This window comes from Echinops telfairi, unplaced genomic scaffold, assembly GCF_000313985.2.
Source record: "Echinops telfairi isolate 266 unplaced genomic scaffold, ASM31398v2 ScPeMD7_7467;HRSCAF=8505_1, whole genome shotgun sequence".
NCBI classification, from domain to species: Eukaryota; Metazoa; Chordata; class Mammalia; order Afrosoricida; family Tenrecidae; genus Echinops; species Echinops telfairi.
This window is the reverse complement of record NW_022111368.1, coordinates 10,689,708-10,712,831: the sequence shown is the minus strand read 5'-3', so window position 1 is coordinate 10,712,831 and position 23,124 is coordinate 10,689,708. Positions and strand designations below refer to the sequence as shown.

The window sequence follows — 23,124 nt, the reverse complement described above, 5'->3', positions numbered from 1 at the left end:
ATGGTTAACCCCCCCACCCCAAATTGTGCAAAGGGAAAGCAAATATTAAAAGATTTGAAAAATTCTCTTGTGTAATCCAAGTGCTGTTGTCCTTAAATTTTCACCACGCATGTGGCTATATCACTTTTGTTAACGAGATTAAACCTGTTACTAAATTGTTGGATCCAATCAGTCATCACAGCAGGAAACTGTCAGCTTTGCCTGAAGAGGACAGATTAAGAAGTGAAGGCAAGAATATTTTCTACTTCTTGGAATTCTGTAGGCAGGAAACAGTCACAGTAGTTGCGTAGCTTGATTGATGTGCTCTGTTTCACCTCTCTAGGATCTAATACTGTAATGGCTACATAGAACTCAGACAGAATTCATGATTCCAGGGTTCATTAAGGAAGCTAAGTGGTAATGCCAGTGAAAAGCTAAGAGCTGAGTTGTTTATTAGGCCATGCCACAAAATTCTTTTAAGTCAGCTAGTAAATGCCCAAAGGGGCATTCCACTTCCCTGTGAACCTCAACCTGAAGGCAATCAGGTTCACTTCCATGGGTCAGCAAATACAGCTCCCTGAGTTAAGCAGCAGACTCATCCCACTCTAGTGAGCCTCATCCTGAGGCACTCCACTCTGCAAGCCAATCTCCTGCACAGACACACTCAGCTCTGTGGGTTGGGAAGTCCATCACTGGTCCTTACTCTGGTTCCTGGTTTTGCTGCTGCTCCTTTGATGTTATAGCTGTCATCTGAATCCCAGGAGGTTCACTGCACAGGGATCTTGAGCTCAAAGGACATGCTTCACTCCTGACTCTTGCTGGTAATGAGATCCCTCCTGCTTCAGAGGGCTCACTTTACACCCAGCAGGATGGTACTCCAGAGAATCCTGTTGCAAATTCCAGGTGAATCCCATCAGTATCTTCCCTACTTTCTTACCAGACCCGTGCCGGAAAAGGTTGTATGGTGGGAGTTAGAGACTTTGATTAGAAAAGCCACATTAAATAATGCATGGCCCCTGTCGTAGCTACGTGCATCATGTTTCTAAGAATAGAATTATTCCTGCAATAGCTCAGAAGATCAGAACATTGGAAGGAGCTCCGGAAGCAGAACTGCCTCAGTTTCAGAGGGTGGGTCTGAGGCTTCGGAGATCTCAAAGGGGAAGCTGAGTCTCCTATGTTTCAGCTCTTCACCAACGTGGGACTACCATTTAGTTAGACTAAGAGGGCTCCTGCCAGAGCTGAGGACACAAGGCTTTTATGCCCATGGCCAGGAGTTTGACGTGGCCACTTAAGTAGAGTAGTAAAATAGGACCACCCAAAGTTGAAGGAGCAGAGTAGTCATCCCAGTGAACCTGGAAGGTCGAGCTGAAGCCCAGGGCTGAGGGATCCACCTAAAATCCAGAAGGCACAACCCAGAACCCTAAGAAGAGAATTGTCTTCCAGTTTTGAGAGCAAATGTAAATCGTTGGTTGTACACTGGCTTGGTGCCCACTTTCTCTCTTTTGCTCCAATTTCTCTCATTTGTAATGGAAATGCTTACGTTTGTTCCTCTATTGTACTGTGGAAATAAAAAATTTGTAGTCTAGATTTCATAGGTTTATGAGTGAAGAGGGATATTGCCCTAGGATAGAATACACTTAATCTCACCCACATTTGATTTAAATGATTCAGAAAGCGATTTTTGGATTTGGAGTTAAGAGTTTGGGGATTATAAGGATGGGATGAGTGCGTTTTGCATATGGGCAGGACATGAATTTTGGGGCCAAAGGATGGAATGTTAAGAATTGCATTGTGTTCTCCAGAAACCCATGTTGTCGGTGTTAACCTCTAGGCCTCGGGATGTGCTGTCTTTGTTATGCTAGTGAGGCTGGCTCCTGTATGATGTGCCCGCAGTCAGTTTCTTTTGCTGTATGACACAATCTCAACAGAAGTTAGCCGAAGCAGCGCTGGCAAACCACGTGAAGATGCTCAGGCGCAGAAGCCCTCCCTGGACGAGGGCCTTCCTCTAGCACTGACAGAAGAAAGCCTTCCTCTAGAACGAGCACCCTACATTCAGACATCTTGCTTCCAAAGCTGTGAGAAAATCATTTTTTGTCCACTGAAGCCATAGATAATGTTTTTGTCCATTGAAGCCCTAGTGGCGTTAGATAACCAAAACAAAGTACTTGCTCACCTGCTGCTGGTACCTCTGCCATGAAGGGGAGTGACTGTTAGGACTGAGCTCTGTGAGCAGCTGCTGGTCATACTTCTGACAGCACATTGAGACTAGCTTGGTGAACGCTCAAAGAAGCTAAAGATGGAAACCCACTGCGGTTGCTGTCTGAATGCATTGCCAGAGGAACAGGAAGCCATTGGGCAGTAGCTCCTGACTAGCACCTAGCAAATTGATTGATAATCACAATAGCAGTGCCATTTTAAATGGCTGGACTTCAAAGTCTTTTTTCTCACATCCTTATTTGATTTTCACACCAATCTTAAAATTAGGTTAAGTGTTAATTATTCTCATTTCGTAGATGAACTCGTTGACCCTCACAATGGTTAATTAATTTTTTTCTCTAGATTTTCTTACAGATAAGTAATGTGACTTGTAATTTTAATTCTAGTGCTTTTCCCATTCAACTTTAATCTCCTATTTGAAGTAATTGCTTTGTAATACTTAATTGGAGCCGCTTGATGGTACAAATAGTTAATGAACTTGGCTATTAATTGAAAGATTGGTAGTTACAGTGCACCCAGATATGCCTTGAAGTCCGATATTTGCGTCAGTAAAACCGTCCATTGAGAACTTTTTGGAGCAATGTTCTGCTCTGGCACCTAGGAGTTGCAATGCATTAGAATCTACGAAGTGGTGACCTGTTTTTTTAATTTTAATCTTTTAAGTAATATCTAATTACTAAAGAAGTAATTATTTAGCTTATTCAAAGAATTATTGAGTGATGTAGTTGGGGGAATCATATGTCCTCGTTAGCCTGGCATACTCCTAATTTAGGCCTGTTGTCTGTTGTAGTTAATGGTAGTATTCCCTTTCACGCTCAGTGTCCTGATCCTCCAAACTCACTGTCACCATGTCCATTCAGGCTTTGACTGACCCTATAGAAAAGGAGAGAACTGTCCTATGAAGCAGCTGGTGCTTTCGAACAGCTGACCTTGTTAATGGCCCAAGTTATAACCATTATGCCACCAGGGCTCTCCGTAAAGAATGAAGAACCACGTTCCCCCCTAAACAAAAACAGAACCTGCTGCCATTGAATACTGCCCCTAGACATACTAAAAAAAACCAAACTTATTTATAACGGAAGATACTGCTTCCTAAGTATGAGATTTATATGTGCTTTTTAATAAATTCAGGTGGAAAACTCACCTAACTAAAAACCTTTCATCTTAATTATGTGAGGGCCTGAGATACATACTGTAATTGCAGTATTTTGGTGTAGGATACTCATGGTGACTTGGGACAGATGAAGAAAAGAGATACTTATTTCTAATGAACACTTTTTTTCCCTTCCCTTTTTAAAAATCTCTTTGTGTGTGCCTGCCTGTAACCTTGGAGGCTGTGATGGGATTTTTGTTCAGATAAACATTATGGCTCAAAATGTATGTATATACATATATATAATATATAATAAATAGATATATATTCTTCCTGTGAATATTACTGAAGAGCCTAGCCTAAAGTTTAATTGTCACTCCTGGTGGTAAAGCGGGTTATATTCTGGGCTGCTGACCACGAGGTCAGAGATTTGACTCCACCAGCCACTTTCTGAGAACAATGCGGTTCTTCCTCCCATAAAGGTTTAGAGCCTCCGAAATGCCTCGCTGCAGTCCTCATCTGCCTTCCAGGGTGCTCTGAGTTGGAATCCACTCTGCAGCATGGACTTGGCCAAAACCGTGTGTTGTGTTGTGTATTCCTCATCGCTCTTGCCACATTGTTTAAGTCAGGAAGCAAAAGTTCATGGGTAATGAGTAACTTGCTTAGTTAGTAGGAACAAAAGATTTTATGCCAAAGTCTGTCTGATTCCAAAACTCAGCATATTACATTGCAAATCCCATATTTTAAGTGTTCTCTGAGTCTGCAAATTTAGTGTACTTTATGTTCATTTTTATAGCTTATAAGAATGAAAATATAGTAGTCTCAATCTACAAAGCAATTATATTAAAATTAAACCTCTAGTTGACTGATTAATAGAGTAAATTAAAATATAAGGAAAGGTAATGGACCTTACATAGATATTTAAATATAACAAGTTTTATCCTTTACAAGCTTTATGTGTTATAGACTATCTCAAAAACAAAATATTTCCACTGATTATTTTAAAATTTAGTTCCTAGGATTTCTACCAGAATATCTGTATCATAGGATTCTAGGTCTGTAAGAGTAACTTTTGTAGCTTCTGGTACTATCATTTTAATTTTATACCCCTTCAGTGTTTAAATTTGGGAAATACAAGATGTGCAAGGATGTTTTAAATAATGTAGATGTGAAGAAAAGCGGTTAAAAATGTAAAACACTGTGGGGAGGATTGACAGGTAGTTACTCATTTTTCATTTTGTCACCTGAGAACATTAAAGAGAATCACATTCTAACTCTAAAAATTTAGGATATAACTTAACGAATAATTCTCTAAAGCTTTTAGCTTTATGAAAAAGATGTTGTATTTTCTTCATTTCTTTTTGCAAAGTTCTTGATTTTTATACAAAGGGGCAACCTATTCTGGACATTATTTAAATCTATATTGTGATTAAAGCTGTTAGTGGAAAGGACCATTCGGAAAATTAGAATTTTAACTATGCTGAAATAATTGTGAATTTTATCTAACCATAATGTGCCTTTATACTTAAAATGAGCTGTTGTGTAATGAATGTATTGTACTTAAAATGTATTTATTCTGACTTTATAGAGCTTTTGTGTGGCATTGCACCAGGAACTCAAAGAATACTACCGATTACTCTCAGTTTTACATTCTCAGGTAAATATTTTCTTTTTAATTTATTCTTGGTTTCAAGTTTAACAAGAATTTCAGTTATCTGAACTGTTTTTAATTTCTTCAAACATTATTTTTGAAAGATAAAATGTTTGTTAGTATGAGCAAGCTACAAAAAGTTCACTGTCTTTTCGTTTTCCCATGTTTTTTGAAACCCAAGCATGCTGTTTGTAAAGTATGTGTAACTGTAAAATTCCGTTGTGCCATTCCATTGCTGAAAGCCAATTCAGCAATCATTTTCAGAGTTCTGTATATTTGAATGGATCAGAAGGAACTAGAAATAACTATTATTCTCCAAAAAGGGGACCTCTTGCTTCATTTTCAAAAGCATCACTTTCTCATATTATTTTATGTGGATTAAGAAATGACATGATATATTTAGTTACTTCTATTTAAAAATTCTAATTTTTCCCCCAGCTACAGTTAGAGGATGATCAGGGTGTCAATGTGGGCCTTGAGAGCAGCTTAACCCTTCGACGCCTCTTGGTTTGGACATATGACCCTAAAATAAGACTGAAGACCCTTGCTGCTCTGGTGGATCACTGTCAAGGTCAGTTTTAAATTGTTGGTGCCGATTAGACTTTGTTTCAAAACCATTCTTAGGGCACATCATCCACTTGTTTTTGTGGCCCTCATTTTTGGTATAGTTTGACTATCATAAGTAGACTGATTGAAAAAACTTAAAGGGAAAATAACCAGTTACCAATGTAGTATGATATTTATACTTGTAAAAGCTTAGCGTTTCATTGACATGAAGAAAGAGGTAGTGTTGAGCTTGTAGAGGTCTTTCTCTTTTGTGATCCCTGGTACTGTACGTTCTTACTAGTATCTTTAGCCAAATTCTTCCATTACCTCTTAAGAATATGTCCTCTGGTTTCATTACTTTGCTTTCATTCCTTATATGCCTGTGTTCACCATATGGTTGTTAACGTTCTCATTTTTGCTTGTCTAGCATACATGTGGAAAAACCTTAGGGATGCAGTCAAGTGCTAGGCTGAAGAGTCAGTGTTTCGAAACCACCAGAGCTCCCTGAGTGAGATAGGTGGCAGCGTGTGTCTGTAGTAGTATGGGAAACCCCATGAAGCCATTCTGCTCTGCCCTGTGGGGTCTCTGTGAGTTGGGATCAACAGTGGATTTGGTTTTTGGTTTTCAGCTTTTACCTCCTCTGAGTACTTGCCTTGTGAATATCGCTTCTGGCTGTTTGTGTTGCTGCAGTGGCATTGAAATTGACAAGAATTTTTGCGTAGTGTGTCACTGAGGACTGAAGTGCACATGACCTAAGTCATGGTATTTTCAATTGGCCTCTGCATGTAGTAGGTGGACAGTGAGTAAGGAAGACCATAGAAAAACGGATGCCTTTCTAAAATTATGGTTATTGAGTATACCACCGAGTGCTAGAAGAACAACAGATCTGTCTTGAGAAGAGTTCAGCTCAAGTATCCCTTAGAAGTGAGGATGGCAAGACTTAGTTTCATGTACTTTGAACATGTTATCGAATGGGACTGGTCCCGGAGAAGTACGTCATTCTGGACAAACAGGGTCAGCAAACGATGAGATGGAGTGACTCAGTGGCTGCATCGGTGGCGTCAAACATAACCACTGAGGGTGGTGCAGAACTGGGCAGTGTTTCTTTCTGTTGTAGACAGGCTCGCTGTGATTCTGAACGACTAGATGGTACCGACCGGAAACAAAAGGAATCGCAACAAGGACTTTCCTCATTTCCCAAACTGAGTTCAACATCATGCCACCCAGGGCCTGCCTTGGCTTCTCTGCTGGAACTCCCCCTTTCAAAAATGAGATCAAACTCAATAAGCAGACATTTGCCATGTGGTGTCATTTACTGGCATTCTTGTCATTGTCTCTCATCTCTTAGAATACCCAGTTAGTGAAGGCCTATTCTTCCTTCATGTTTCAGATTTTTGCCCCTCTCTCCCTAACACTTTTAATCTATATGCATTTTGTATCTTCCCCATATGTACCATTTTTAAGAGGTTCTAATTTCTCTCTTTTAAATCTTACCATTTTTGTGCACTAATGCCAGAAAAATCTTATTAAAATCAGATCATGCCAATCTTTTCTTAAATTTTTTTTATAAATCATGGGTTCTTATTATAATATAAGAAACCCTTCATATGCTATTTTTATACCTGATTTTAACCACTCCCAATATTTCATACTGAATTATTTTCACAGTACATAGAATACTGTTATTCATTCAGAGCATTGTTTTTCGAACTGTGGGTTACAACTGGCAAGTTGTAGGTTGTGAATTGATAGGTGCAGACTTTTTTAAAAAGTGAAAGGAGTATAGGCTTTTGAAACATAATAGAAACGATTACAATAGTATTGTTTCATAAGCTTTTGCTTATTTGCTTGTGTGTGTGTGTTTGTACCGAGTTGCTATATATAAAGTGTGGATGTTAATTTGTCCTGATTAAAAATGAGGAAAGGCCATGTTAATTCAAGATTATATGAAGGGGCTTCAAAAAGTCTGTGGAAAAAATTTTGAAGCTCCCTCCTATAGTGAGACACATTTTTTGCTACTTAGTAACTGTTTAGCACTAATGAACAAGTAGGTATCTTGTATAAATTCATGGTAAGCCAGAGTTAGAATTTTAATCTTTTAGATCCAAATCTGTAACATAATTATTGCTTCTTCTAGGCCCAAGAAATACTGGTTTTTTTAAACTATTAAGAAAACAGACTTCATCCCAGTAACATTCTCATCTTTGACTAGTATTGTTATTGTTAAATATTACAACTTTAAAGTTGTATAATGTTTCATCTTTTTTCCCTTCCCCCAAGGAAGGAAAGGTGGTGAACTGGCATCTGCTGTCCACGCTTATACAAAAACCGGGGATCCGTATATGAGATCTCTGGTTCAGAACATCCTCAGCTTGGTCTCTCACCCTATCCTGACGTTTCTTTACCGTTGGATATATGATGGAGAGCTGGAAGACACATACCATGAAGTAAGTCAATATCACAAGATGCATAGTTTGGACTTATAAAAAGTATGGGAAGTGCAATTATTCTTTTTGGACTTTTCAACTATTACTTTACCTCTTAACAGTAATATTATCACACTTATTTAAGTGGCATGCATATTTTCCCCAGGGCTCTGAACATCAGGTGTCTCATTTAATAGGAGCGCTGTCTTTGGTTGTTGACAAGTGTTACCTGTTTTAGTAGTGAGAGACTTGAGCCCCAGCATGTCCAAATCTTGTGCCAAGTTTATAAGCAAGTTGATGACAAAGCAAGGACTAGAGAGTGTTAGTATAAATTTCTTTGCAGTAAAGTATTAATGGCATTACATTGTATTGTGTGGTAGCCTGGGCAGAATAGAGAAACAAATCCATGGACACACGTATGTAAGAAAGAAATTTATATATCAGAGGAATTGAACATTGAGAAAGCATCCCAACCCAGTCCAGTCCAAGTCCATAAGTCCGATACTAGCCCATATGTCTGACACCAATCTATAAAGTCCTCTTCAGACTCACAAAACACATCCAATGACGCCGATTGTAGAAGATCACAGGCCAGTGGGTAGAAAGTCTTTGGATCCAGTGGCATTAGAAACATCTCAACGCTGGCAGGGGTCTCTGCATCAGGGTGGGTCCATGTGTCTTGTCAGTTGCTATGTCTTCCAGGGTGTGTGCAGAGAGTCTCCCACCTCCAAGGAGGAAGTACTGGGTTTCCCAGAATTCTCAAGAGAAGGCCTTGCCCACACAGGCCTCATTGGCTATGATCTGATTGACAAGCTAGACTCCACCCCTATACTCTTAATCCTCAAATTGACAAATGATTATATATCTGTCACATATTGTATGATTACTTTGAAAATTCACTTTGATTAATTGTGATGCTAAAAGTTTTAAAGACGCAAGTTATTTGTGTGAATATGTACTTCCCAAAATATAGTCAATCATGCTTGTAAGCATGTGTTTCTAAAAATCACTGTGCTATGCCATATCACAAACTGAAACCAGTGGACTTTATGGTAAAGGTAGGATAAGGATACCATACTCCCCAACTTTGGTAGTGATATTATAAAGGTGGAAGGGTAGAAACCCAAGAGAAGTGGTAGCGTAGTTTCACCTGTGCAAGAATGACAAACACACATTCTAGAAGAAGTATGGACTTTACCTGGAAAATGCCTATTGCTTGCCTTTGGAAGTGACCTTTGGAAGGGTGCAGCTTGTGCGTTACTGTGAATTGCTAGAAATCAGAAGAAAGGCTACAACACCAGATACGAATGGGTGTCCCTGGTAACGCACCTAATGTGAGATTGCTGGTAGATTTTGAGGTTTGCTGTATTCCTAAGTAGATCACTTCAAATGGATATAGCTTCCTGCATCCACTTAGTGTGTTTGACCTTAACACAGATTTCATCAACAAACATGAAATTCGCATTAATCTCCTACAGTTTCATTGTAATATGGCACAAGTCTTTGTTTTTAACAAGCATTGTAGCTGAACTGACCATATGGTATTGCTATGTGAGTATAAGCTTTTGAAAACATAAATGCTGTAGCACTATTTATTGTCATGAATTTTATACATACTGTATATATGTGAAAATTTGCATGATTACTTTGTAAACTTCCTGTTTCTTCCCGTGACGGTATATAAATAGTACTGAGGAACTCTGGCATAGCGGGGTAGTTGCTGTGTCAGACTCACTAGCTATAATGCCAGAGAAAGATGAGGCTGTTTGCTCCCATACAGTTCTACAGTTTTCGCCACCCTGTGTAGCTGTTCTTCTGTGTCCTATAAGGAGGTTTTGAGTTAGAATCAACTTGATGGCAATGGGTTTGATTTGGGGATTTATATTTATTTTACTGATTTGCTTGTTATTTTACTCTATGGGCATAACCATTTTTTAAATGGAGCTACTATCCAGATGATGGAAAATGAAGTTTTTTTCTTCTAATTTTTAACAATAAAATGACTATCATTTTATGTGCTTCCTTATAGGGAATCTGATAGAGACCTTTGAATTTCTCTAACTTAGAGAAATTGGAACGTGTAATTGATGGGTTATGAGGAATGTGTACTACAGAGTTTGATCATGCCACTTGAGCTCTGGAGTGGCCCTATCAGTTTATCTTCCACCCTTGCTAGCATGTCATGTTACCTACCTTTTGTAAAAATGCTTTTCATCTAGTATATGATATACAGCCTCTTATTCATCAGCACTTATAATTCAGGATACTTATAAGTTCAGGATGAAGTTGATGAAAATTAAAATAAGTCCATGAGAGCCAAAAAGACAGGAAAGAAAGATCAAAGTGGATGTTAGAAGAGACTTTGAAACTTGCTCTTAATCTTAGAGTTGCTAAGGCAAATGGAAGAAATGAGAACCGAACAGAAAATTTCAATGAGCAGCTGAAGAAGACAAAGTAATATAAACTGAAGAAAAGATTTAAGCCTCAAGTTGCAATACTGAAAGATTCTATGGGCAAAATATTGAACTATGCAGGATGATGTATCAAAAGAAGATCAAAAGAACATACAGCGTCACTGAACCACAAAGAACTAGTTGACATTCAGTCATTTCAAGAGGTAACATCTGGTCAAGAATCAATGGCACTGAAGGAAGGGGCATAGTGCACTGAAGGCATTAAACCACAAACAAGGCTCCAGGGGTTGATGGAATACCAAATGAACTGTTTCAACAGCTGATAAAGCACTGGAATCACTCACTCCTCCATGTCAATACATTTGCAAGACAGTTTCCTGTCCAACACATTGGATGAGATTTGTATTTTTCCATTCCAAAGAAACGTGACCCAACAGAATATTGCAAATTAAAGAACAGTATTATTGATATAACATGCTAATAAATTTTTGCTGACGATCATTCAACAATAGTTGTAGCAGCACATTGTCTCAGAGTTGCTAGAAGTTCAGGCCGAATTCAAAAGGCGGATATGGAACAAGAGGTATCATTACTGACATCAGATGAACCTAGGCTGAAATCAGAGAATACTAGAAAGATGTTTACTTGTGTTTCATTTACTGTGCAAAAGCATTTGACTGTGTGGAGCATAATTATCTGGATAACCCTGAGAAGAATGGGAATTCCAGAACACTGCATTGCGTTCACTTGGAACTTATGGTTTAAAATGAGGAAAAGTGTGCATTAGGTGTTTATCCTGTTGTCATACTTGTTTATTCTATGTACTGAACAAATTAGAGAAGCTAGACTATCTGAAAAAGAACATGGCATCGGGATTAGAAGAAGATATAGTAACAACGTGCGATATGCGACAGTGCACCCCTTGCATTGTTGAACATGAGGAGGGTTTGAAGCACTTGCTCATAAAGGATTGCAACCTTCAGTATGGATTGTAACTCAATGTAAAGAAAACAAAATCCTCTCAACTGGACCAATAGGTAACATCATGATAAATGGGAAAAAGGCAGAAGTTGCCCAGGATATTGTCTTGCAGTGATCCACAGTAAGTTCTCTTGGAAGCAGCAGTCAGAAGATCAAGGGGTGCACTGATTTCAGTAAATCTGTTGCTCAAGCCCTCATTACAGGTTGTAAAGCAAGGCTATTTCTTTGAGGACGGAGATGGGCCTGACTCAAGCCCTCATAGGCGTTTGAAAGTTGGACATTGAATATGGAAGCTTGAAGAATTGATGCATTGGAGTATGGTGCTGGAGGACATTGGAAGTACCATTGACTGTCAAAGAGCAAACAAATCTATCACGGAAGAAGTACAGCCAGAATGTTCATTAGAAGCAAGGTTGGCAAGACTTCGTTTCTAGTACTTAGAACCTGTTATCAGGAGAGATTAGTCCTGGAAAAAGACACCATGCTTGGTAAAGTAGAGGGCCAGAGAAAGGAGGCAGATACTTAACCAGATTGATCAACACAGTGGTACAGCTGTGTGTTCAAACATGAGCAATTGTGAGAATGGAGCAGGACTGAGCTTTGCTTTGTTCTGTTGTAAACTAGGGTTGCTGTGCATCGAAACCAACTCCATGGCACCTAACAGCAACATTCCAGTGTTCATTAGCATTTCCTTGTACTTATGAATATAGAATGAGTTGTCATTAAAGTTAACAAATTTTTTATGGCATTGTATATTGAATTTATAGATTAAGAATTATTATGCTTCCTCTGTTCCTTTTGTGAAATTACTCTCTTTTGGAATATGAATTAAAAGCTTTGAAAAGTTATATGTTTTTATTTTGTTAGTATATGTCTTTTACTTTTTCAGAAGGAGTCCTGGTAAGCGTTGAACTACTAACCATAGGGTCAGCGGTTCTAACCCCCTAGCCCACCAGCCACTCTTTATGAGTCAGGATTGTCTTGATAGCAGTGGGTTTGGTTTGGGTTGTACATTTTTCAAAGCTTTATTAAAACTATATTTTCCCCCAAATATCGAAGTTAATAGTGAACTAGTTTCAATCTTTGGAACCACTCTTTTCCACTTAAGAGGAGGAATATTAGCACCTGTCCCAGATTCTTCTCTGCCATGTACGAACTTGATCTTTATATCTTTTGCATAGATCTCAATTGTTTTATAGGTTTTTAATTTTTTTACATACAGTTTAAAACATTTCTTTTACGAGTTTGTAAAAAGTTTACTTTGTCTTATATCTACTGGTATTTTTAACCACTAAACTCATTAGTAACATTTTTTTTCCATTTTAGTATCAATTTATTATACTCTAAAAGTCCTAATGAAAAGCTATGTCCATCTTTTACTGGTAACATTTACTCGACACTGCAAATTTTTATATTTAAAAAAAAAATCATTTCATTGGAGGCGTGTGCAACTCTTATCACAATCCACACATCCATCCATTGTGTCAAGCACATTTGTACATTTGTTTCCATCAGTTTCATTTAGTAAAATTTTTTAATGTATGTATGCTTATGGAAAAATGCACGAATAATCGCTATATCACTTAACAACTTATTAGAAAACGAGGGCAACAAATGTACAAATGTGTTTGACACACAAAAGGAGTTGTACGAGCCCCTAATAAAATGATTTAAAAAATGAAAAACGAACCCACATCCAGGCCAATAAATACCATTATTGGAAATGCTTCTCATGTATTGTCTCAAATCTTTACTTCTTCCTTCTTTCCAAGTAAATACTATTTTTCATCTGATACCATGATTTGGTCTTTTAAAATGGTATATTAAGAAAATAGAGTTTGGATACGTTAGTATCTGTTTACATGTCATCTGCTGGGAAGAATGGTTAGTCTTCATGATAATTAAGTTCAAATTTATATTTTTTATGAACAATTTCTGTAAAGTGCCATAAAATTACTTTTAAATTAGAACTTTATAAGAATAAATTGTTTGAGAATTAAATGCTTGTACTATTGCTTTTATATTTCAGTACTATTGTGGTAAGGAAACTTTGCTTTTGATATAAGAGTTAAACTTGTCATTTTTAATGTATTTGAGGTCTATTCTCCAATTACAGGATGCGGTACATTTTAGGAAGCTGTTTAAATACCTGCGCAATTGATTATTTCGAATGCTTCTGAAATCTCTTGACTTATCACAATAAGTCAAATTTGTGATTTTTAAAAATTTTTCACTTAGAGCTTAACAAGAGTCTAAGTGATCTTGTGGTTAAGAAAATGAAAAATGATTTGTTATTTTCTGGATGTGGGTGCTTGCTTTTTATATTGCTATCGCATCTGTACAGTCAGTCCTGGCTGGCTTTATAGATTTAGGAGCAATAGCTTGACCTTGCGTGAAGGATGGAATCACCTTAGAAAAAGTGATTTGGTCTTTGTTCATAGACCAACACATGAGACAAAGCAGTAGGGACTAAGCAGACCAAGAGGAACCGTATGGGCATCGCATGCTGCTGAGACCTCTAGAACCGTGAGATACTCCATCATGAGGACATGGGGAGGGAGACCCTAAGATTTAATGGTTGACACTCAGGGGAGCGCCCTGGTGTGTGGCCCTTCCTGGGAGAGCACAGGGCATCCCTTTATGGAATGTGGATGCTCCTGTGCCTTCTCCTAGAATTCATCATGTGCTTCCCTTGTTTGTGCCCTTTTGAGTTATAATAAATAAGTCTATTAGTGCGTTCTCTGTCAATCCTTTGGGCCTTTACAATGAAATGATGAACTCATAGAGCAGCAGAGGATGACGTCTGCCTATTTGGCAGTGTGAAGGAAGGTACGTTTGTGAACTCCCACTCGGCTCATGTTGGCTAGGGCCAGTGTGGGGCCTGCGTGGCTGTGGATAATCAAGAATGGTGAAGTAGGACCATAAGGACTGAGCCAGTTACCACCCTGGGAATCAGATTCATGCTGAACTTTGCCACGGAGTTGGCTGGGAAATTGGGATTTACCCACGTTTCCCCTTGCCTGCTGGGCCTTCTCAGCCAGGAACAAAGTGTTCTAGAGTTCATACAGTGACACCTGTGCAAGCGAGGACCCCACGGGGCTGCCTTGGTTTGAGATCTGTCTAGTGTTCCCTATTTGGCAACTGTAACTACAGCCTTACCAGTTTTCTTTTGCTCATTTTAATGGAAATATTTGTATTTTCCTCCTTTAATAGGTTTTCATCTTATACAGGTGTCACTTCAGATTTTACTGTATTGTTTTCAATTTGGAGATCTCTCTTTTTCCACTGTAAACATTTACCCTACTTTTCAAAAATAAAATTTTTAAAAAAGGCAATCTTTATCAATTAGGATTATAAAAAAGAAATTATACTATTTTCTCTAACAAAAAAACAGTATGCAATATCTTCTTCCACTGAGGAATTAAAATATTAGTCACAAAAAATATTAGTCAGACAAAAAACAAAGCCAAATCTTCCTTGGATTCAGTGCCTAATTGCTAAAAGCAACGCCTAATTTTTAAATATATATATTAAAATATATGCTTTTTCTTGGAAACAATTTAAGTTTTATTTTCTGACAAGCATATTTTTAAAGTAGTTTTTAATTATATCTCAGTTCCTTGTTAATCTTCAGATTTATATATTAATCAGGGTTTTTAATTTAAAAAATATTGATAGTCTGGAACTGGAGATTTGATAGGTGATATAAAGAGAATTGCTGAAGAACATTGGGATTTACTTTCCTATAATTTTTTTCTCATTTATTTATGCTAATATTGATACCCTGAGATAAGGCCAAAAGATACCCCGTAAAGCTAGTGCAGTTTGAATTTGGGATGCTTTTACAATGAACTCTTAGCTTAAGAAGTATAAGACCAACTTGGAAAAAAATATATATGTAAAAATCATATATAATCCATGACTACTGAATGTGGTATTAAGAAAATTAACTCAAGTGATCTCTTAAAGGATTTCACGTTTGGCATCATTGTTAAAAGTACTTCATTTTCATTTATCTCTCAACACATTTTCGTATCTTTAGAAAAGTACCAATAAGGACAAGGCATTTCCGGCTACCCTCCACCCACATTACCTGAATGCTCACAGTGAATACAGTGACTTTATCTTTCCTAACGCCTTTTAGGTAGAATTTGAGCAAGTTCAAGGTTTGTGATTTTTTTATTTGCTAGTTATTTTTATGCTACCCTTGCTTCAACTATCTTGGCTGCTTCATTACTTTTGTTAGTGGTATTTTAGGAATGTCTGTTGTGTTTGGTAGTGCAAAATGAATCCTTCTTGACAAACTATGAGAGGACTTCAAAATGTTTGTGCTAAAAAGGAATTGAAAGATAATGTAACCTTTCCACAAGTGTTTTTTTTAACCGTTTCATTAGCACTTGGGTCAAATTATTTGACATATGTCATTAATTCAGTAATTCCATCATATCAAGAAGAGTTGTACAATTATCACCACATTCAACTCTAGAACATTTGTTTCTTCTTGGTACTCATTGTTATCCATGTCTTTCTTTTTCTAATTGTGGCAAAAATATTTACAGCAAAACATTCTCCAATTTTCCCACTTCTGCATGTATACTTCAGTGCTATTGATTATACTCTTTATGCTGTACAACCATTATTAATATCCTTTCCACGGATGTTTTGAAGCGCTCTTGTATACTATTATCTTTTGCCATTTGCTTCTATTATTATACTTTTCAACTTTTTATCTTGTTATAATTCATATCCTGTAATGTAGAGTTTAAGAGTTTAGGCCCTGAACATAAATGGCTGGTAGTATTAAAAGTACTTTGAAATTTAAAGGAAAGTTTCTAATTATTTTTGTTTTTATAAAAGCAAAATGAAAGAAAATCAAATGTTCCTGTTGGTTACTCTGTTAGGTTGGGTTGTCTAGTGAAACAAAACCAGTGATACTCATATATGTATAAGAGAGGACTTTGTGTCAAGAAGCTATCTTATATCTAGAAGGCATCCCACCCCAGTCCAACTCAAGTTTTAAGTCTAATGCTAGCCGGGGTCCTTTTTCACACTCACACAGCTGCAGGCCAGTGGTGCCGAAAGGCGAAGCAGGATGCAGGGAGAGCACAGGCTGATGGGTACAGAGTTGAGTAGGTCCAAGGTTGGTGCAAACATGACATGCAGGCAGGCAAAAGGGCACAGAGAGGGGACAAATTTCTAGTTTCTCCCTTGTAACAAAGCGCCACCCCCAAGGAGGGACACTCAGGCTGTGACGATTGACAGGTTGGACTCCATCTTTATACTTTCATACAAATTCAAGTTGGCATGAAATTATTAATAATGTTTAACTGCTAACCTGGGCAGTTTGTATCTGCCCAGTGGTTTCACTGGAGATAGGCCTGGTGATGATTTGTGTTCATTAAGATTACAGCTAAAATCCAAGAAAACAATCTGGCTGGTTCATATTCTTCTTCTTAAATCAGACCACAGAAGGTTTCTCTGGAGCAGCTGTGCATGCCTGGCAATCCCTCGACAGGAGTCAAGGGGCAGCATGCTTTAAAGAGAATATAAGTACAAGTGGCCTTTAAAAATACATCAGGTAAAATCCTTAGAGGCTTCTGTGGTGGCCCATGTCTGTAGTCACGGATAAGGGCAGGTGAAGCAGTAGGAAAAGCACTCAGTTGGAGACATACTGACCTAATCTCTTTGTGTCTCAAATCGTTATTAAATAATTGATTTAACAATGCTGCTTCAGTGATAGATAATATGCAAAAACCTTAACATAGGCTTGGATCCACCCTTAAGTGCTCAATAATACAGACTAGTTTTTTTTTTTAATTTTTACTTTGTTTGCTGGAGCTGATATTTCTAAGCCAGAAAAAGTAATTACATTGGCAGCTATCAATATGCTACCTCTCAAACACAAAAAACCCTCTACTATGTGGTAATAATAGCAAAAAGAATTACAGCTGGGAAAACCGTATACTCCTATTTTGTAACCAGAGGATGGCTGTGAGTCAGATAAGAGCAATCAGAAAACTCAGGTTTTGCATTTTGGGAGCTGCTGCATGAGGTAAACATTTTGGCAGTATGTTCAAGTTAAGAATATAATAACTCAATGTGAACTTTTGTTTTCATTTTTTCCCCCTTAGTGTAAACTTGGGAAATTTATGGGAGGGTGGATGTAAAACAAAAGTCATGCTTTCAAAATTAGAGAAATTTTAGACTTGTTTTACTTGTTTATTTAAATATTCTACTCATACCTTAAAGTCTACTTCTTGGACTTAAAGGACAGTAAGCTTACATAATGCTGTGTCCCCTTCTTATTTTGTGCTCATTTTACTAGGAATTATTAAAATTAAAACATGTACTATTTTTAAGTAGTGTACCTTTTGGGCATTATATCCTCATTTTCCTGTGCATTGTAATTTATCTGTATGCCTTGTCAGGTATCATGTTTCTTACAAATGAACTGACCAGTTTACCCATCCTCTTGTTCCAGTGTGATTTTGTTATATCAGGGTGTGACTTTTAGAGAAATCTTTCCTTGGTATTGCTTATATGATTGACAAGTTGAAGTTGGGATCTTTTATAGTCCATATTAATGGATCTGATTCTTAAAAACTAAGTTGCTTGCTAAGAAAATTACCCTCTTTATTTCTGTTTTTAGTAGGGAGACCTTGGCATTTGTCCAACAGTTAATGAGAAATCATGGCACAATTATGTTTTTTTCTTCCCCTTCAATTCTTTCTGTGTTTGACATAATGGTGAAAATTAAAGAACCTTGAGTGGAAAAATGCATCAATAAAATAAAAGCATATCGCAATTATATTCTGACCTTGATTTTTTCCTTCTCTGTAGCTATATATTTTTCACAGGACTAATTATAATCTTAATATATCTTTGCCTCTTTGTGTTTGCTACTAGATGTTTGCTAGTAGAGTAATTACATGCTACTTTGCCCTTACATAAAATAATGCTTTTATCACTTATGAAATGACTGAATTGTCTGAGATTTTTCCTTTTTTAAATTAGTTTTTGTATTTTCAAACTGATAAAAATCCAGCTATACGCTAAGTATCAGGGAAATTAGTGTGCTGTCTGTAAAAAACTAGCTCCTCTGTTTAAGTGAAAAGTATAAATATAATTTATATGCAGTTAATCTAATATGTTGTATGGCAAGCTATAGAACAACCCCAGCAAAGTTAGGTTAAGATTATTCATGGTAGGCTTAATAAAGTTAAAAATTTTCAATGTAGGTAAATCAAATTATGTATCACAATGATAATAGCCCCATTGTAACACTTTGTTTATCCCTCAACAGTTTTTATTTATATATTTGCAATTAGAAAAGAAATATAAATTTAAAAGACTAAAATGTAAAGATCAGTTAATGCTTTACTAATTTAGATAGAAACTTAAATGCTAGAAATGTTAGTTGAAAACCAATGTCGTAATCTCTTCCCTGTGGTGATAAAATTTTTGGCATTTATTCATATGTCGACTTTTAAAGGAGATTGGCCATACCTAATTGAGAACATCTAGCCATTACTTAGAAGGATTAAATTAAAAAGAGCTTAAAAAAATTCCAAGAAAAAAAATAAACCATCATTGGTTTCCGTTCCAGGTTTAAAGGGAGACAGACTTGGGGGCTCACTTGGTTCAGTAAATTTTTTATCATTTTTATTTCAGTTTTGCTCTGTGCTTTTCTTCCATTCTATTCAGGTTCATCTATTATGTGCCTATTCAGAATGATTGGTTGACATCACCATTTAGTTGCATCACACATAATATTGTGTTTTGTAACATTTATTGCTTTTTTACTTGGAGAGGAGGCCCTGCTGGCCTGGTTGTTACAAGTTGGGCTGCGGTCCGCCAGGTCAGCAGTTCAAAACCACCAGTTGCTCTTTGGGAGACAGATTGGGCTTTCTACTCCTGTTGAATAGTTACTGTCTCGAAAACTCACAGGGGCAGGTCTACCCACCCCTATAGGGACGCTATGAGTCAGTGTCAAATTGATGGCAGTGAGTTTGGTTTTTCTGTTTGTTTAGAAGTACTGAATAGCCATTAAATACTAGTTTTTTGTCTCAAGGGTTCTTAACATGGGATGTTTGAAATCCCTGAAATTGTATATGAAAAATGTATATTTTGTGGTTGTATGCATGTACAGTTAGGATGTATGCAAGCTGAATGGGGGTGACCCGAGAAAAATCGATGCGTTTGAATTATGTTATTGGTAGAAAATATTGAACGTACTAGGGGTTTCCAGAAGAACAAACATCTGTCTCAGAAGTACTTAAGAACAAGGATGGCAAGCCCTTGTCTCATGCATTGTGAATACATGATCAGGAGGGTGTAGCAGTTTCTTGTTCTGTGTGCCGCCATCCGCCTCCCCTGCCAAGAAGATTTGCACTCTCATTCAATTTTCAGAAGGGCCTGTGGTAGTTAAGAAACAACATAATTTTAATAACTGCATGGTAATATTTTATGTTTGTATAGTTTTATTTCTTACATTTGGACAGATAGCATTATATCAAGAATATTTCATTCCAACAATCCATGGATCATTTTTTTCAGGCTCATCTGTTTTCAGAAATGGAGCCAGTTTACATTTTTAGCATAATTTTTTCAGGTTTTGGTAATGTCGTACTAGATTCATAATATACATTTGAGTACTCATATTTTTCTGTGTCAGAAATGAGAAAGACAAGATCACAAAATGATAGAGCATTTTGCTGATGATGCCCATTGGCACACCTATTTGAAAAGAAAATCTTGTAAAAAGTGAAAATTCCTGATAATTGGTTAAAAATAAAAATTACTTTGACTTAATAATTTTGCTTTTAGATCTCTTGCCTATAGAGATATGACCAAAAAAATTAGAATTGCATCATCGTTTTAGTGTCAAATACATTGTAAAGAATAACCATTTAATTTATTCCTTGTCACTTGTTGCCATATTTGAAGTCGGAAGGTTCGCTGGGATCAGGGAAGGCGAGAAGCACAGTGGACAGGGAGAAACTTCTCGAGGACTAATGGGATCTTGGTAGAACTAAGAAAACAAGGACACTTTTGTGGTGCACTTACTTGATTTCCTGCTGCCGGCCATTCAGATGTTTGGGTCATTTGAAGCCAAAGTCTTGTAGTCGTGGTCTATGTACAAGAGGTGTGTAAGGGAAGATGGTATGTTAGATCCTTTGATACTTTCCTGGGTTCCAGACTTCAGGGCCCTACAAAAGTGAGGCTGCGGAGGACAGGCACCCCAACAGAAGAGAGTCTGCCGAGTATTAGAATGGACAACAGAAAACTTCCAACCCTCCTGCAGTCTGAGCGGATTTATTGTGGTCGGGCAGAGCTGTTTCAGCCCTTCGATTCTGAGGCTTAGATCAAGAAGCTGTAGTTGTTTACTTTGGTTTTCCGTATTTGGGAAAGACATAATTCCATTTGAAGAGATTTTCAGACAAAATACTTTTTAAATAAGTATTACTATATAAATGGGTATTTCTCCCCATATTTGAACAAGTTGGATTTCTGAAATCACTTATATCTTTATACTACTGGCTTGTTAATTGTGCCTTAAATACCTCTTTTTAATGTTTTGGTGCCATTTTTTGTTCAGTTTTTTGTAGCATCGGATCCAACAGTTAAGACAGACAGACTATGGCACGACAAGTATACTTTAAGGAAATCAATGATTCCCTCATTTATTACGATGGATCAATCTAGAAAGGTAAGGCTGAAGAGATGTTTTTAGTACTCTGCTTACCTGATAATTGTGATTAAATTCTAAATCAGATTCTGTAGCACTTTTGTATGTTTTAACTATTAAGGTGAATTTTATATTAATTGAATATGGTGGCATATTAATATGATTTGTACATTATTAGAATTCATTTGCTACTAGTACCGAGTACATTTATTATTGAATTTTAAATCAGTAGCCAATGTGTAGCTTATGAATAGCTATAACATTTCTAGAATTTGCCATTTTAATTTTGTATAATGATCACCACAGAATGTTTTCTGCTTTAGGTCCTTTTGATAGGAAAATCAATCAATTTCTTGCATCAGGTTTGTCATGATCAAACACCAACTACAAAGATGATAGCTGTGACCAAGTCTGCAGACTCACCCAAGGATGGTATGATAATGCTGATATCAGTACTTGTATTTTCTTCAGATGTGTTTGGACATTATTTGAATTTTCATCTGAAGCACTTTAGTATGTGACTATTACTATGACAATATTTTCCATTTTTATATAGAATAAAGTAGTAAATATTAGAAGAACTGTTTGGCCTTTTCAGTAATTTGTATTACTTTTTAGATAATTATTCTGCCCCAATCTGAAAGTAAAGGAACATTTTTGCTAATGGTAGCAATGCTTTGGGATTCATTCAGTAATCAGCAAAGATTTCGTGTTTATTGTGTCCAGAATGTTGTGTGAAATTGCTGCCTGCTTTAGAAGTGCTCTTATTTTCCCTCATTCTTCTATTGCTCCCTTGTTTCCCCATTTTCTCTCTGCTCCAGCCTCAATGAGTTCATGACGTTTTGTGTACTGGCTGACTTATTTTGACAGCTTTCCTGTCCTGATTATATTTTCTTTTGATATTGTTTTCTTGATTTATTCAACAAAGTTACTTTGCACAGAGAAGATACAAATTCTCTGCCTTCAGCGAGCTTATAGTACAATAATGGAAATAAGAACAATACAATGGTAAACAGTAAAAGTGATGAAATAAGATGTGTAGACTAAGTGCATCAGGCTTTTCCAGGCCAGGCAGCCGGGACAGCCGTGAAGGAACAGCCATGAAGGCTTTCCTGGGTTATGCCGCAGATACACTCATAAATGCATCTTTAAACTGAAATTGTAGGCATTTTACGATAGGTCCATGTGGTTCTTAATTTAGCCCTATTTTAATGTAGGAAAATTTGCGACATCTTTGTAGTGACTTGAAAAGTGCATGTGCAACCAATGAGGTCATTGTGGTGATGATTTTGTAAATGTAGGGTCCTGCGACTTGGAATACATTTAATGGCAGTGAGTTCTTTGGGTTTTGCTTCAGTCTTTTTAAAGTGAGGGGAAATGTGAGTCGTCTGTAAGTCAGAAGTTTATAACCTAGTTACAGACTTCTAGTTACAAGCTAGGAGTTAGCTGTAACTGAACTGATCCTTGAAGAATGGGTAGAATTTGGGCACAGGTTGCTGTGCACCACTCAAAAGAAGTGTTGCTGTGGGCAGAAGACGGTTTCCTTAGTGTTCTTTGATCCTGACTTGTGGTAATTGGTGAACTTTTCAGATAAAACTCCATAATCCTGTGTATTCTCTGTAAGTTCAGTGTGGCCATTGCAACAAATTATGGAACCCAGCAGAGGAGACTCTGCTCTGCTCTAAGATGGAGAGGTGGTGTCAGAATAGGGTAAAGGAGGGGAGGGTAGATGGATTCCTGACCTCTACCGAGTGACAAGTGGCCTTGGGCTGGCGTGCAGTTAGTCTGTAGCCTGATTGACCTGGCTGGCCTCCACGCCATTTTTTCCATGCATGTGATGCATGTAGTGTGTATATGAAACTAACACGGGTGGGGGGGGGTTGTAAAGACTATATATATATACTATACATGTTGTTTACATAAAATGTTAGTGAGGGAGTGATTAGAACTTGATAGATAAATTAGCATGTTATTAGAGATGTTTTTGTAATGGATATCAGTGAAATGGCGATTGCTAGGCAAGGATGAAAGATTCTGTAGGTCTTTTGAGAAGAGAGGCAGGAAAGAAGCGAGTTGAAGACTACACTAAAACGTTGAGCACATGACACGAAGGGGGAAACAATTTAGGA

General features: G+C 37.3%; 1 protein-coding gene across 1 annotated transcript in view; it reads left to right on the top strand.

Annotated features, from left to right (window-relative positions):
• Positions 1-23,124, top strand: part of TUBGCP3 (tubulin gamma complex associated protein 3) — a 97,201-nt gene that overhangs the window by 30,319 nt on the left and 43,758 nt on the right. Inside the window, exons 9-13 of the mRNA XM_004704307.2 lie at positions 4,878-4,946; positions 5,379-5,511; positions 7,767-7,933; positions 20,906-21,016; positions 21,319-21,427. Coding sequence (XP_004704364.1) covers positions 4,878-4,946; positions 5,379-5,511; positions 7,767-7,933; positions 20,906-21,016; positions 21,319-21,427 — 589 coding nt within the window. The remainder of the gene's footprint in view (positions 1-4,877; positions 4,947-5,378; positions 5,512-7,766; positions 7,934-20,905; positions 21,017-21,318; positions 21,428-23,124) is intronic.